This window comes from Neodiprion lecontei, chromosome 5 (assembly GCF_021901455.1).
Source record: "Neodiprion lecontei isolate iyNeoLeco1 chromosome 5, iyNeoLeco1.1, whole genome shotgun sequence".
NCBI classification, from domain to species: Eukaryota; Metazoa; Arthropoda; class Insecta; order Hymenoptera; family Diprionidae; genus Neodiprion; species Neodiprion lecontei.
The window spans coordinates 18274176-18291290 of record NC_060264.1 but is presented as its reverse complement, the minus strand read 5'-3'; the positions used below and the strand labels follow the sequence as shown (position 1 = coordinate 18291290).

Here is a 17115-nt window from a genome sequence, read left to right as displayed (position 1 = left end):
ATTTTCAAATTCGTGATCAGTAATCTCTAAAATCACTGGCTACCAAATTTTGAGGTTTGCCAGGTTTGTAATTTACGACTCCAGAAACCTTTGATTTTCAAATTATCAGTCAATCGGAAGTAAGAGAATCGATTTGCCGATTAATTAATTCATCAGACAGCCCTAGCGGTTATATAAAGTGAATATAAAGTTTCTGTGCTTACTAAATTATTATGTTGAAACGACTCTTCTGTTTGAATTACCATAAACAGTCGGTGACAATAATTACTTTTTCTTGCTTATCAGAAATCATAATTAATAGTACATATTGCATTCAGTTTCAGTTTTGCGCTAACTGTAAAGAACCCGAGACTTTTTTCATCACATTTTGTTAACTTTTCCGTCTGTTATCCTTATAGGAGGCTTACGCATCAGGACATCAATAGACGCTGATCGACCTGCCTGACTCTCGCTCATATAGTAAAGCCCACCAGGGCTTGGCTAACAAAAACACTAAAATTTCAAGTAAGTTGTTTGAGTTTACTGTTGATTGTATACACTGTACAGAATCTCGTTGATCAATTGTTCAACTACCAAATTCTACCGGAGATTATTCAAATTCGATTAGCGTTAACCGTGAATTGATTTTATCATCAGCAAAAACCTGTGAATAAAATTCAAAGCGGAACTTATGGCCGCACAAATTACGTGGATTGCTATATAATTCCCAATTATCAATACAGTTAGTTCTTATGTGGTCTGAAATACCTTTGCTCTATCCGAAAATGCGATCGTTTCTTGACACCAGTAGATTTTAAATTTTGCAAACCTAAGATACGCGCAATTTCAATCGCATCGTGTAATTAGTTTTGTAAGAAATTTATTTGATTTTTGGAGTTTCTGTTGATTTTTTACGCTAGCTACAGTTCCAGTCGGTTTAAAACTTATTTTGGGGCCACTGAAATAAACTAATTACCATTTTTCAATAAAACTTGACAAACATAACTTGGAATTGAAAGAATTCAAATTCATCATTCAACTAATTCCAAATTCTGGAATCTGAAATGCGTCAGAAGGTAATCCTAAAACATTTACAACGGAGGAAATTCCAGTGTGAATTCTAGTGGCTAGATTGGTAAAACAATTTTATTATGAAATGAAAACCAGGAATAACCTAAGCTTGCAAAAGATTTTCATCCAAACTTCTATTCTGCAAAGATCAGGAGTGTTCTTGTGAAGACTTTCATGCTTGAAAGAACTGGAATTCTTAAATTACATTAAAATGTTTCAAATTCGGTAAAAAAAAATGTTTTTTTTCCTTTGTTCCGTCATAAAAAAAATCTCCTTGAATCCCTATCTAAAACTGCAGGTCAATATCATCCTAAGATCATTTATCCCATTCAAACATACCTGTATATATCGTTGCAAAATTTCTCAACATCTTTAGCAACTAGTTGCTACACTTTGCGTAGTCGGCAGGGGTAATACTTGAAGAAAAAACGCGTGTGCATAGATATGTAGTACCCTCAGTTTGCCGGAAGACGTGCGGCGTCGGCGTCGCCAAGTCGGCCCTCAAGCTTATGGGAATCCCCATAAGATAAAGAAGACAATTTCGTCGTAAAAAAAGAATGTATGAATATTTCTGGCAACACGAAATCAGAATGTAAAAGATGCGGCGATGGGGAAGGCTTGAAATTTATGCATACCGTGGGGAGGATCTCTGTTAGCGGGGTGAGAACCGCGTTATGCCGCTGCTGCTGCTTCTTCTTCCGCCAAACTGCTCCGAGTGTCGATATAATTCCAACCGAGTTTTTACCGAGCGTGAATTGTCGCCTTGGATAATAAAACCGAAATTTATACGTCTCAGCTTGAAAAATAGTCGATTACTTGCGTATAATCGCTGGGTGTGATATTTTAATTCTCACATGAGTGCGCAGAGTTCACTTGCGTCCACAATTTTTCTTAATTTTGACAGCCGGGATTGTCTTAATTAAACGGAACGGAGTGTCAAAGAAACCAAAAAATTTACTCGCGTTATTTTGTAAGCGAGAAAAACATTTTTCTAGTCTTACCTAACGAAAGGCTTGGTTGGTACCACGAGCTGAAAGATAATCGTATCAGCAGACCAAAATTTTTATCTTGTTGAAATTGACTGGCCAAATGAACTTCAGAAAAGAAATACGCCACTACATGAAGATACTGAAGTTAGCAACGTTAATATCACAAACATAGAGGGGAAAAATCACTATTTTGAAATTTTATAGTGACTTTGAAGTAGTCAAGTTTTCCAAATATGTATATAATTTACCGCATCTCATGCATTCTTGAAACTGCTAAATAACTATTTTATCCGAAACGTGAATTACAATAACGTTACCAACTTCAGCTTCATACTATGTTAATGGAAGACTCATTCAACGGTAGTGGACGACTAATGTTTCAGTTGCGATGACTTTACTGGACAGGCACCCGGAGCTCATGTTAATAACTGTTTACGTTACTTCTCCTGCGAGAAAGTATATTCGAGGTGTCGTAGAAATTATTTTACCACTTTAGGAATACATTTCGTAGATTCAAGATGTAACATATTATTTGATTGTGCTAATCAATTCTTGACTTTTATGATTTGGTAAATTTGACTACACTTTGCGAATCAATTTACTTGAATTTAACAGAGGCACGAAGAAAATGATGTACACAATGCCTAGCTGTGAAATAATTTTCCCCGAGTGTCGGTTGCTGCTTTGCGCGTCTGCAGGACGAGAAACCAAAGTTGCCTATAACCCGGTTCTCTTCTCTTCACACGGGAGGATGAGAAGATAGCTAACAATTTTGCCGGGACCTTCCTCTTCCGTTTCGCCCTCCGCTCGTAGATTTCTTTTCCGTCTCTGAGACCCTCGGGGGTCGTTCGCCCCATTCCCTTCGTGTTTCGCTCTCGAGCCTTGACTGCCCATAGGAGAGACAAGGTTATTAGCTTCTGGATTTTCTCAGGCCTTCAGAAAACTCGTGGAACAGAGGCCGTCAGTGATAAGAATCATCGCTGTTATTTTTCTTCTTCTATTCTCCAAATTACAGAGCCATTTCAGCGTTTTCCTTCTGAAATATACAAGATATTACAGTATAAAAACTACGCGGTATATGCTTGGCAAAGAGCAAAAAAACAGTCAGACTTGTACGAAGTTCCGAAATTTGAAAAATATCAACGTTACAATTACAATACTGATGTTTATGTTATTTAAATCTGCATTCAGCAATGTTGGATCCGCTATTTCGAAATTCCAAAATTCCGAACAACGACCTTATATTCGTAATCGTCGTCCTCGAAAATCTTTCGGGTACGAAGTTTCACTTCTGGCAGCGAACCCAAGCCATTCAGTTTTCCACGCACGTGAACTTGGGATAATACTATAAGATTCGACTCGGTTACTCTTACAAGTAGAATTTTATTCAAAATCAACTCACGTTATACTGCAATTTTACAGCTTTACAATATTTTCTACCAATTTCTTAATATATTTCAATTGTTGGACAGTTCCAATTATATTTTGAAATCGATACTTTTGTAATGTGTAATTGATTCCGTTTAAATTGAAAATTAATTCAGTGATCGATTTCATTTTACGTACAAATCACTCGAGTATTTACGTTTCAATTATAGATTGCTTATGCAAACGATACTTACAAAGAAAGTTACCAAGGTAATTTGTAATTGAATCAAACAAAACTACTTTTGTAATTTGTACGGAATCAATGTCGTTTGCAGAATTACACTATTATTGATTTTGTTTTTCAATTATAAATTAAAATTGTAATTTACAATTTGTAATTAATAAATATAAATTTGCCGAGTACAACACAAACAATTGTTTATAGCCGATATCTGATTAAAACCTAATTCTTCTAAACAGCTTCTCTCTGCGTGTATTTGATGAGAGGAAAACAACTTTGCAATAACTTTTGATGTTCTGATAAACCAAATCTCTAAGCACCACATTTTCCTTCTTCAATCGGACTTTTGAAGAACATCCTAAACGTAACCTAACCTCTTCACACGAAATATTCCAATACGATGTATCGCTGCAGGTTGAAAGACCGATAGTAATTTACGTAAATTTCACTTCAGGTCTTATGCTGTGACGAAGATGACGCTAAAAATCCTGCTGCTCCTGGCGGCTTTGGTTGGGTCAGCCGTTTCTTTCAACGGTGAATTGGAGGAGCAAGAATGTCCCGTTGACTGTCATTGCCATTATTTTCGGATCAACTGGGTGACGGATTGCTCCGAGAGCAACCTGACCACGATTCCTTACAACGAGCTCAGCCCGAATGTTTACATTTTGGATATGAACGGAAATAACATTGCTGAGATTTCCCCATTTCCCCAAGGGATTAAAATGCGGCGTTTGCAAATGGCGCACAACCGTCTGACTCGTCTAACTCGCGAGTCTTTTGCCGGACTCGCTTATCTCCTTGATGCTGACTTCTCGTACAACATGATCACCACCATTGATCCAGATACGTTCGGGTTAGCAATTTTACTTTATCTTGTGATGTTACATGTTGTTATGCGTAGTGCGTTATCCCTTCGTTTCTTGGCGTGCCATATTCAGTCGGTTGAGGACATGGCTTTTCTTTTAAATATGTTCAACAGTTTGAAATCGAATAATTCCCTTCAAGTTTGACGAGTTTTTCGGCATTGCGAGGCAAGTTCTAAGGCCAAAAATTTAACCAAAGTTCTGATTATTCAGTCAAAAAAATCGAATAGCCGCTATTTTCAAAACTGCTCTATTGCACATATTTTATCCAAGAAAAATGTTTCATAGCTAAAATTAGTTTTTGTTCACTAAAGTTAGCCGTATGGGGTTGACGTTTTTTGAGCATACAGACACGTGACCAATATAAGATTATTTAGGATATTCGATTCCATTTTTTCGTAAAATCCTCGGTTCGAGTAAAATCTTTGTTATAAATCTTTTACATGTATGTACACTGGAATGGTTAACCTTTCTGAAAGGGTGAAAGCTCCTTTCGCCGCAAAATAAGTGGGTTAAAAATCTGTAGGATATTTACCTTCTGACAATAGTGCGGTCAAATCGTTGTGAAGTTATACGAAATAAATTGGACTGATTCTCGTAAATATTCTTGAGTCTGTCACTTGACTCTGCTCAAAACACTTTAGGACTAGTTTTTAGTGTGTAGTTCATTAGGTAAGAATGGCTTTAGGTTCAGTAGTAGTGAATTGAAACTTGAGGGATACAAGTCTTATTCGCGTTTTACTAACGATACTCAAGATAATTGTTAGAATTAGTTTTCAGGCTTCAACGACGAAGCTTGTGGTTTCAAACACGTAATTATAAATAGTAGGGAAAGAAAATTGAGTCTTTAATTATCAGCAAAAAACTTGCTTTAAATTAAATTAACGTATCAAATTATTATGTGAATATTATACTGACGATGAGAGGAACTAGTAAAAGTTAGCAGGCTGATCGACTAGCTGAACATGCGCATGATAATTGAACTGTATCGGCCGGTGAGATTATACCGCGGCAATATTTTTATCTGCAAGTTCACCGAGATTTATCACGAAAATAAATTAAATAATGGATGTTTTCGTCAATTTGATACTTGCTAGAGCTAATGCAGAGGCGTCTAGTAGTTTTTGGCGGAATTCACGAAACTCTATGTTGGAATTGAGTTTGCAACACTTCCTGTTTTCAATAATGATCCATAAATAATGTTCTACTGGAACATCGCATGAATTTCGAGATCGCCTAATTTTCCGCTAATGACACGAAATTTTCTGAAAAATCACAAACTTTCACATTTAAATCACCAATTTTCCTATTGAAAGTTTCAATTGACCTTAAGGACACTAGATTTTCTGCTAATCGCTAAACAGACGTATCTACTTACCACAATGTCCCCAAAACCATCAAATCTAGCAGAGAAGGCAACAAGTTGGCAACACTGCCGGCCGGCGCATGCGCAGTTGGTCGCTCAGCCTGCTAAATTTTACCATTTACTCTTGGTATGTTTTCAGGTTAACAACCATTAGCAACCAATTCATCAAATCAGATGCATTATCATTTCAGGGACAGTCCGGGTCTAATAACGTTGGAGCTGCAGAACAATCCTCTGTCCCATATCGACGGTCACTTTTTGAAGTCACGTTCTCTCCTGTACCTGGACATAAACTCCTGCGGTATTCATCGTCTCAGCACCGAATTCTTCTACAACACAACAGCACTGAACAAACTCGACCTCTCTAACAATCCCCTGGAGAGAATCGATCCGGAGCCGTTCAACCATTTGACGAACCTGGAGTACCTGCAGCTAAACAATTGCAACCTCTCTTTCGTCTCGCCGGAGGCGTTTGTGCACCTCGAGAATCTCCGTGAACTTGAGATGAGGAACAATAAGCTCGGAACGCTTTCTTGGAAGAGCGTCCTGCATCCCATGACGCGCCTGGAACACCTCGACATCCGGAATTCGAGTATCGTTACGTTGCCGGGCGACGCTTTCTCGGAGAATCTGTACCTCCGTCAGCTGAACCTGGCTGAAAATGAGCTGCGTCATCTCGACGTGGGCAGCACGCTGGGTCACAATCTGCAGAATCTGCAGTCCCTTGACCTCTCCAACTGCAACCTGAAGGACCGCCTGACCGAGGAGGCCTTCAGGAATGCGAGCAAACTGCGCGTTCTCCACTTGGACGGAAATCCGCTCTTTGCCTCCGACCTGACGGCCGTTTTGGGTCATCTTCCGAAGCTGCAGAAACTATCATTGAGCAACTGCGGGCTAAATAAATTACCCGAGGCCTTCCACGTCCTTCAGGATCTTCAGGAGCTGAAGATATCTCACAACCCGCTTAACAACGCTTTCGTCAGTCTTCTGAATCCGCTCGAGTCGCTCGAGTATCTCGACATGTCCTACAGCAACTTGGGCTACGTCGGTAACGAGACTTTCTCCAAAATGACTATGCTCAAGCGACTCATTCTCTCCGGGAATAAACTCCACACCCTCGAGCAAGGCCTCTTTACAAACCTCACGCGGCTCGAGAGCCTTGAACTCAACTACTGCGACCTGAAGACGCCGATAAACCCGAACGTCTTCGGAGATCATCCATACACCAGTATCGTGGAGCTCAAGCTAAGTGGAAATCCTCTCGTAGTCCCGGAGAGCGAGCCACTGTTGCCCAGGCAGTTGTCACGGCTGGAAACACTCGATCTGAGCAACTGTAACATAACGAATTTCTCCATCGACTCGTTCATCAACTCACGGAATTTGACGCGTCTCAATTTGTCTGGGAATAGGTTGTCCTCCAAGGAGAGTCTTGAGTTTTTGAAGAAGCTTCATCTTCTCGAGTGGCTCGATCTCAGCAGCAACAACTTCACTTCGATTCGCCCGCACGTTTTCAGGCTTAATCCCCGACTCAGGCACTTAAACCTGATCGGTAATCCCTTCAAATGCGACTGCAACGTTGTTGAAATGTGGACCTGGGCTGATCGCGTCAAAAATGACCTTCACATACTCGCTGGCAGTCAGCCGGCCGAGTTTTCTGCCGGTTCTGCGAAGTTCAAGAAGACCCTGACGTGCGCCTACGACGAAGATATCTTCAGGAGTATGGTGGACCAGAACCGTGAGGCGACTGCCGATAGACGGAATTTCATGAGGAAAAGCGATTTCACGCCGCACAGAACTTGGGCGAAATACGTCAAGGAGTCAAGCTGCGCAAAATCATGACTTTTGGAGTCCGGTTTTCGACATCCGGTCATACAGGCTCATCGGAGAAATCCCATAGATCGGGAACTATGAGCTGAAAACATTACTCTGGTTGTTAGACGGCTCGATTTAAGGGGGTAGATGCGAGTAAGCGGCGAAAAAGTGGATAATTTTCGAAAATGTATATTTGGACAACCGATTATGCAATTGAATTGGGGTTTATTTTATTCAAAAGTATTTAGATCGAGCTTCATTGGATATCTTTTTTATTAAAATTAATTCACAGGAAGTATTGTTATCGAGAATAACGACAAACATTTCGCTCGGTGGCATATTTCGCCGTGATCTCGATATTTCAAAAACGGTTCCACCGACTTACATTAAATTTCGAGACTATATTCTTGACAAATTCAACCTCTTCACCACGATCCAACAATTTTTGATAACATTACCAACAAAATAGCAACTTTACAAAGTTAAAATTTGATTTTTTGTCCAAAATTACACAGCTTTTTTTAATTAATTGAACAAAGTAAGATTGAACAAACCAGCATCGTGGAAAACTATGTACGAGTACTGTCTAAAAATTTTAAGTAGTCGTTACAGTCATTTATGTAATATCATGAGCAGTGCAAAAGATGTCACATAGCGAACTAATTGACTTCATTATCAATAACAGTGCTTCCTATTAATTGATATAACATTAAAAAAATTGAAATGAAGCTCGATATTCATACTTTTTTAAAAAAAATCCTATTGAATCGAATAATTGTTATATATAATAAGTGTTAATAATTGTTTCTTGACATATAAATTCCTAATATTCACCCACTTTTTCAGCCATCTACACGTATATATCCGTATAAGTTTATTAAGATGAAAATTCGTGGGTACTCATCCTAATGTAAAAATATATCATATTCGTATATTCTGGTGAAAACTCTCAATAATGTCTGTAGGGGATGAGCTGACGCAAAAATATTTGATTCAATTATTCTACAAACCTTAAACCGTTGTCTTGTGCTTTTCAGTGAAGCAATGAAAATCTTTTGAACAGACGTTGAATGAATTGTAAATATTTTGGATCATGGTGAAAATTTTAAGACTCTTCGATATTACTGTCAATATCGATTCGATTATTCAGTGGCTGATCGTAGATAATTGTAACGTATAGGTCGACTTTGATGGTCAAGCAGAGAACAAAAAGTCTAGGTAGCGTTCGTGAACTTCAATCTTATGTTGCCGGTTGGCCTATTTGATGAATTGTGGTGTGTAAGTTATAATTGGAATCAGAACATATAGATTGGAGAAATTACGAACCTTGAAAGACAACTTGTGAAATTTGTGGGGATTTTTCTACCAACTCCGAGGTGGAATTTGAGGTATTTCACATAAAACCTGTTCTTTACGATTTTATGTTCTGTGTTCTGAAATCTTTTTAAAAGTTATGAAGTTACCACTGATAAGCAAGGAGGTCAGAAATCCTTTAAAAATGACAGAACTTCCTTTTGAAGGTATAGTAACATATCCAAAAGTTGGGAAAAAATTGGCAATCGAAGTTGGCGAACCCGTGCAATAACATATCGCCGAGTTGAGTTGCTTGTTGGTCCCGTTCGACATCAAAGCAATTATAACGAGCAATTAAACCAAGACTCTGGAATTTCAAATTTGGACAACACTGTGTCCATAGCTATACTGAGCCTGCTTGGTCATTATGCACAATGTCTTTTTACTCTATAAATTACTAATTTATAATTTATTGAGAGAAAATTCAATTCCATTATTTTATTCGACAAGAAACGTTGTATCCAGGGAATACTTAAGTACGTGTGATTTGGTATGAGGAAGTAATCGAAATGACTATTGAAATTGTATGAATGGTAGTACTCACGAATTACATAAACATATATTATAAGACAACAGTAAGTTATTCTAATTTTGTCGTAGCGATGACTAATATATAACGCTTCAGTAAATTATAATTTTGAATTCTAGAGTGAATTCAAATACTTATTGTATGAAAATTATGTGTAGTAAACGGTTCAAACTCCTGGTTAAAGCGTTTAAGAAACTCAATCACAACGTTGAGCGAACTCTGAAATGATTTGTCTGTGAATTGGTTGAATACCATGCTTAACGTCGGGACAAAAACTTTCAAGTGTTTGTCCTTTTCTTTTACATTTTACCTACTACTAGTTTCATTATTCGTCCTACTTTATCCATCAATATTATTTTCAACTTGCATTTGTTAATTCCATTTACACGTTAGATATTAGGCCTGATAATTACTATCCGATATGAATTGAAGCTGGATTCCAGGAGCCATATGTTGTAAGAAAAAAAGAATAAAATTATGGGTTTCTAGTTATGCTTAAAACTAATTATAAGTTTGACAGTCTTACATAATTCTTAAGATATGATTGGTGATTCCGTAAAATGATAATGGAATAGGAAAGTTGCATAGTTAATTGATATTTTACAAAAAAGTTGTGATAGAAATTGATGTGCATAAGATTAAGCAAAGCGATACATATAATTTTATATTTTTATTTTGTAATTAGCCATTTAGTGTGGTTTATCTTGTCAAGTGTAATTTTTTTTTCACGAATCTTGACCAACGGATCAATAAATAAAAAAAGAACAAATCCTGCAACTTTCCTATTAACAATTTCGCAATATATAGTGGTCATCATCGGAGAATTATATGCACATGTTATAGTGATATCATGGAAGTAAGAGTTTCAGATAACCTGATAGTTTCATTATCTAATGTTTTAATTATAATATACCGAGAGGTTTTCTTTAAAGGATGTGCTCGTAGCGTGCGCGATTCAACTTGCTTAATTTTGATTCACGTCCATGCTCGCAGTCTGAATCAAACTCACTGAAAACAACAAATTCCCTAGAATCCACCGGTTGACAATTGACAGCATAAACTTACACAGATAGACTGTGCGGTCTTACGGGGCTGCTGAGGTCAAGACCGAAGGACAGAGATAGTCCTGGAGCCCTTGTCTCTCTCTCTCTGTCTCTGTCGCACGATCAAGACAGTGGGTGCAGCCGCTAGGCGGGTAAAATGAGAAGGCAAACTGTGAGCATAGACTTATACCGGGACAATCTCTTGAAACTTGAAAATCAACCGCGCATGCGCCAAATTATTTAATCTCATTGGTCGGCGAAATCTTCCCGCGGCGATATTCTTGTCTGCGATGCAGGCGGGCCAACGTACGCAAAATGTGTACGTTTGAATTTTCAAAGAGCATAAGCATTAAATTCCGACCGTTCTTTGAAGAATCAACTTTAAGACCCAACAACAAATGCTTCCTAAACCTTTCCTAGTCACTACCTCAATTATTTAAGATTCTAACCTTGAAAATTCGTATCAACGATAACGCCGCCAGAAACAGTTTGACAGCTGAAACTCGGGATGGTCAGCCTGTACGAACCGCCGATACGAACCGCCTGTACGAACCGCCGCAAAAGTAAGTAATCAAACAGGCACGAAATAAAGATAAAGCAAAAATGCGTTTTAAAAACCACTTACTCTTACACCGTGACACCAAAGCATATACGTGCGAAGCATTCAGAAAAACAACGCCATGATCGTTTGCATTCTGTCTTCTCGTCACGTGAGAGGTCTGGTGGAGAACCCATAGCGCATGCGCAATAAGTTTCTGCGTTCTGCGGCTTCTGGAGTTTTGTGTGCTTCGGCCTTTATTCTTATACCGTGGTTAACCGTAATCTATCGCCTATGAAGGGGGTGCCTTGGTCGATTTTGACATTGTCGTATATATACCTCAAAATCTCGAAGTCCGTATACCTCAAACGCAAAAAAGGATTTAACAGCCCTATTTTATACACAATTCTGAACAAAAATACTCAAATACATTTTTATTTGACGCAGAAATAAAGAAATGGCACGAATTCTATGAATATACTATAGTGATTTCGTAGAATCCGTGCTGTTTCTTTATTTCTGCGTAAAAATAATTATGTAATTAAGTCAGTGCTGTTAGTTAGCAGTGAAGTTGGCTACACATATAAACGAGGTGGCGAGCAGGTCCGTTCCAGAAAATGACTCGATATATTACATGTACGATTTACATCGCATCTCTATTAATTAACATATTAATCGGATTTACTGTTTTCTATTGATGAATATTTGTGAAATTGTTAAATTTTACACGTAAGGATATAATGAAACGAGAGATAGGTAGGTAAATAGATACACAGAAGAAGAGAGAAATCGAATAATTTTTTTACTAGTCGTAAATGTACGTGAAAATTGAAACATAGAATATTATTTATGGATTGCCAAAAGACTGTCTCGAGCTTGTGATGTTCACATGATAATAAACGCTTCATCTTGACGTAAAAACAAACCCGTTGAATGATTTTTTTGAAATAAAGACATTGACTGAATACCGTAAACAATCCCCCACTCAGCTCTGGGACATTGAACATCTTTTTCCTCTTCTTCGTTTTCTTCTTCTGCTTTTCCTTAATGCCTGTTGTCACCGCTGCGGTGACATGTGCCAATGAACTCTTGTGTGTAGAATAGAACTAGTTTTATCGCACGTGCAGATCCGGAAAACCAAGTAAACAAAAGAAAAACAAACTAGATCACAAGGTGTTAGTTCATAAAGAAAAGATCTGGTTATATGTTAACACTAAAACGTAAACGAAACTCACATATGAGGCGTTCTCCACCAACTAATTCACTGCAAGAAAATGATTTTCGAATAAATAATTATGAGATATTTTCGATTCGTATAAAAAAGTATTTCCATTTTAATTTTTTGGTCGCTCCGACAAAACGTGAGTGGGTTGTATATTTAATCCTAAAGTTGAATAAAAAAATTTTTAAAAAATCAGGTTCACATAAAAGCAAACATTTTTCTATGAGTTTAAATGTTTGATTTTTAACTTTTGATGAGCAAGATATACAATGTACAATACATGGAGTGATCCGAATTTTTTTTGGTTCACATTTTCACCTTTTGAAATTTGGATGTAAAAAAGTGTACACTGATATATCGCGGTGCTAGTGCCAGAAGGGCTCACACTTACTTATAAGCCCTTTTGGGCTTTAGAGAGCAACACATCTAAAGCCAAAAAGGCGTATAATTTTTCTCTCATTGCCAATCGTTCCGTATACTTATTTTCAAGCTAAATATTGAAAAAAAAAAATTTACTACACACACAAAGTGGTAGAACGGCGGCATTCAAGGCAGCTAACGATAATTAAATAATTGAAGAAATGAAGAAATAAAGAATAAACTCAAGTCAGGGAAAATTAACAGGTCAATCAGTCGATTATGTTGTTGATTAGGCTTACGCATTCGAGTCAGTCAAGTTAGGTTACACAAGTTAGCAAGGATCAATAAGTCATCAAAAATGAAATTGAATAAAATCGCGTAGGTCGGAAGAAGCGATGTACAGCAAGACTTTACTTAAGACTACACGTCACTGGGCGACGTGATTTTACTCAATTTTCAAAGAATGACGCCATGCGAATTATTATTCCGTTAGTTTAAAGCGAGGGTGAGAACTTTATTGCAAATCGATAGATAGCAAAAATGATCATAGCTTGGGAGATAATAACAAAAGAATAACACAGACGTTACCATAGATTCTAACTGATAAGAAAGATTCACATTCATTAACAATTTACGAAATCGGTAGCTTAAACGAGAGCATAGGAAGGACTGTAAATTACGAAAGACAATCTACGAGAGGGTTATTCGTAGACGATAGAATTAATGATTTACAATATTAAGAAATTCGAGAAATTACACAAAGAAATCTCAAAATATAACTTTCGAGAGAATACGAAATTATGAGAGATTGAAAAATTCAGAGAAGAGTTTGCAAAACAAAGAAATACACTCAATACACCTTATTATAATAAAATCAGCAATAATACGCAGAACTCGAATTAACACAGAATTACGGTATGGCAGAGAAATACAAAGAAAATAATAGCGAGTGAAAACAATACGGAATTGCCAATAGCAATAGAAAAAGTACGGTAGTATTTAGCGGTTTAATTTACGCTTGGGTGTACTTCAAGGAACTCGATTTGTAATAAAAAAAACATGTAGTTACATACGATAGCAAATATAATGTAGCAAGCGATAAAAGGAATAAAATATAATAAGCACTACTACACAGAAAATGAAGAAGAAAGCAAAGCAAATATAGCTCGAGATATACATAGTAGAATTTTACAGAAGCCGACCAATAGAAATTTGCAGATAATCAGAGAAATTCACTAGTACGAAATATTTATTTATTCGGTAGTTACGAGATCGCTCAAAGACACGGAATTAATTCATTATTGAAACCATGCAATCAGACGGCGGCTTAATACAACTCTAAGCCGTGGACCATGATTCACACAAAAACTGGCATCACACGATGCAACCAAGAAAGACAAATACGATAAGAAAGAAAATAGAAATTATAAATAAGCAACTTCGTAACGATACAATACAAAGGCAGAAGCCTTACCTTAGCCGGTGACTCAGGCACACAAGCACTGATTCTACTTTAAATTAAACTTATCGGTAGCAAAGAAAAGGGTAAGAAGGAAGGTGAACAAAGGAAGAGAAAGAAGCTAAACGATAATGCAAACGGTAGTGGAGTTGTGAGAAAACGGTAGCGATGGAACAAACGATAGCGATAGCGGTAAAGGAGCAAGGGAAGTAACTGAAGCAAATCAAAACGAGAGCAAGGTAGTAGCGAAGCTGTCTCCTTGCGGGTTGAGCGTAGAATAGGCAGAGTTTGGAGTCTGGATCACCGATTTCATGCCGATTTCGCCGTTGTTCGTCACGTGATCCTACTTCTAGATGATTGGTCGTTTGTTCCCCACCATAATTGCGTCATCCCTCTTGTGGTGAATATCGGTTATGATTACGTCACACGTTTTCGAAGATTGCCGATAGATGACACGTACGTAATATCTTGCCCGCGATTACGTCATTGATGCCAACTCGTACAATTTTTCAGCTGTTTCACCTTACCGTCCAGGTTGCCTATCATTGGGGATTCCTTTGACAGAGGCATGTACGAAGGATGTCTCCCGGTCAAAGTTACCGAGTGGAACGCGAGACTGACTGTAACTCTATGTTCGCTTCCACCGGTTTGTTCTTATAGGTAGTGGCCGGCTGCCCCCGATGTATCAAAGAGACCATGCAGTTACATGGCGGCTTAATGCAACTCTAAGTCGTGAACCATGACTTACATGATTATAGTCCTTATTGATAGGAAGGCTGCGTCGATCCACAGAACGAGGGCTTCATCAAACTGGACGTAGTACTTTTGGGGACGGTCCAGCACCTGGCCGGTGAGTCAGAAAATGGCAGGCTACACTCTGGCCTGTATGCCATCCTTACGGTATCCAAGAAAGCAGGCAGCTGGTTTCTTCTTGAGAAGTTGGTCCCTCGGCTGTCGGAAGGACTTTACATCCCTGTACGCCGGCAGTCGAGGTGATACGAGAGGTTCGGATGGATGCTAGCCCAGGTGTTTCAGAAGCACACCAAGGTAGCTAGTGTAGTCTTATCAGACCGTCGGTAAACGAAGTCATCGAGAGCTGGGAACGGTAGTTATCGGTAGCTGTTGATCCCTCGGTGGTAGCGATCTTCGTCGTCCGTGTACCTTTTTAGCTTGCGCCGGAGCGCGAAATACAGAATTTACAAAGTAAGAATCAGTTACTAATAGTTATTGCCTATTTTGTATGGAGTTCGGTTGGAGTACCCCGCCAGGAACGCGTTTTCCGAAGGTTTCCTTCAGTTTTGTGCCCTTGTGACGGGTGGCTCTAAAACGCTATGTTACAATACACATAAAAGTTGTGGAAAGTAAAGAAAATTTTTCATCAAACTGACGATTTCAACGATTGTCGAAATATTACAACCGGTATATTTCGGCTCTCCAATGACTGATTGCATTGAAATAGAACTTAAATGAAAGCTCTTGGAAGCTAAGTTCGAATTAAAATTGTCAAATGTCATGACTCATCGCGACAGAGGAGAAATATGAGATAATATTTTCACCGGCACTAACAGAACTGCATATTTTCACTTGACTGTAAAGTACGAAGTATAATTGTAATTATTACCTTGCTTTTTTAGTCATGATGCCAAAATCAGCCATCTTCAAATTTCCTGAAGAACATACATCTAAATTTCTGATGGTTAAAAAATCGGTTTTATTATTCATTGGCGCGATATAGCGAATGAGTCTTGTATTAGTTTCATGTAAAAAGGAGAATAATGAAATCTTCACGGAATACTTCTATAATTTTTCAATATATAAGATATAGGGATTCGTTGAAAAAATGAAAAGAAAATATGTTTCATTGATTCATGTTTTCACGCGACCTGGATGGCATGTTGTTTATAAAGTTTAAAAACAAACGGTTCAATTTAAGAACAGTTTTCGTTAGGCGAGTATTCATGAGTGAAGTTGTAATGACTGTACTACTTTCTTGAGCTTCACTCTTAATCGTATGAATAATGGGATCGTCAAGTTACGATGGCGTTGTACAATATACATACGAATTTGAAATTGCATATCCGTATCGAGCCTTTCGTAAGCTGCTATGCTTCATCAATAAATTCTGAATTATATATTCTATGGTCAGTCTATTTCTTCATTTTTTTTCCAATCGATAAAATTATTCAACTTTTGTCGAAAGTTTTCATGCATTTACATTATACAACGCTTTACAAGAATTTATTTTTTAGTACGAACATTCTTGAAACGATTACAGCTAAAAATGAGGTATTCCAAATTTTTCCAAAAATTTGCAGCTCAAGGGTGACTTCGTAAAAAACTGTTAAAAAATAAATCGATTGTCTTAGAGATGCCACTGTCGCCTATGAAAGATTTGATATATTCATGTCCTTTGAAAATAATTATTTTTATTTGATTCGATTTTTCGACTATTTTCATACTTCGCGTGCCTAGAATGACCTTGTGTCGTAGATCACTGAATTTGCCTCAAAGTCGGTAATAATTTCGTGTAAAAAAAAACACATCGTTCCATTTAAAAAAGTGGCCTTGACCTTGACGTAGCTTCAGCGGCTCCACCGAAAAAGAAACAAGATGGTCCAGTATAACGGCCTTCTCGAACAATGCAACTTTCATCTGAAACTTCTTTGAGTATCATCAATAGTTTGAGTACTATCGCTTTGTAACACCTTAAATGCCCCACCCTGTGAATATCTTTAGTGAACGCTCATCGTACCGGCGACTCTCCGCAACTCCGCGGCGATTTCGAAAATCGCGGTAAACTCCATCCATCAATGACGCGACGTCGCGATTCTGCGCGTCACGTACCGCGCAGTCGGTATTCGCGATGCGCAATCGACGTAATTCTCGCCGCGGCCGCGGCAGCGCGACGCACGTGCGTGTACC

The 17115-nt window shown here is 38.1% G+C and overlaps 1 protein-coding gene and 1 long non-coding RNA gene across 7 annotated transcripts in view; one reads left to right on the top strand and one right to left on the bottom strand.

The window, feature by feature from the left end:
• The window catches only part of LOC107225507 (carboxypeptidase N subunit 2), a 30421-nt gene extending 20345 nt beyond the window's left edge, over window positions 1-10076 (top strand). For 4 of the 6 annotated variants that reach the window (XM_015665999.2, XM_015666000.2, XM_046741726.1 and 1 more), the window contains exons 2-4: window positions 399-504; window positions 4103-4501; window positions 6069-10076. In XM_015665999.2, the coding sequence (XP_015521485.1) occupies window positions 4122-4501; window positions 6069-7716 (2028 nt within the window). In that variant the 5' untranslated portion in view covers window positions 399-504; window positions 4103-4121 and the 3' untranslated portion in view covers window positions 7717-10076. Of the gene's footprint in view, window positions 1-398; window positions 505-3887; window positions 4013-4102; window positions 4502-6016 lie in introns of those variants that run through there. The other 2 variants (XM_046741724.1, XM_046741727.1) reach the window with 2 other exon arrangements.
• Window positions 10077-11678: 1602 nt separating this feature from the next.
• Window positions 11679-12919, bottom strand: LOC124294766. Its single transcript, XR_006904697.1, has 2 exons — window positions 12388-12919; window positions 11679-12258 (listed from the first exon to the last, which is right to left on the bottom strand). It is a non-coding gene; the product is annotated as an uncharacterized LOC124294766 (long non-coding RNA).
• Window positions 12920-17115: the final 4196 nt, after the last annotated feature.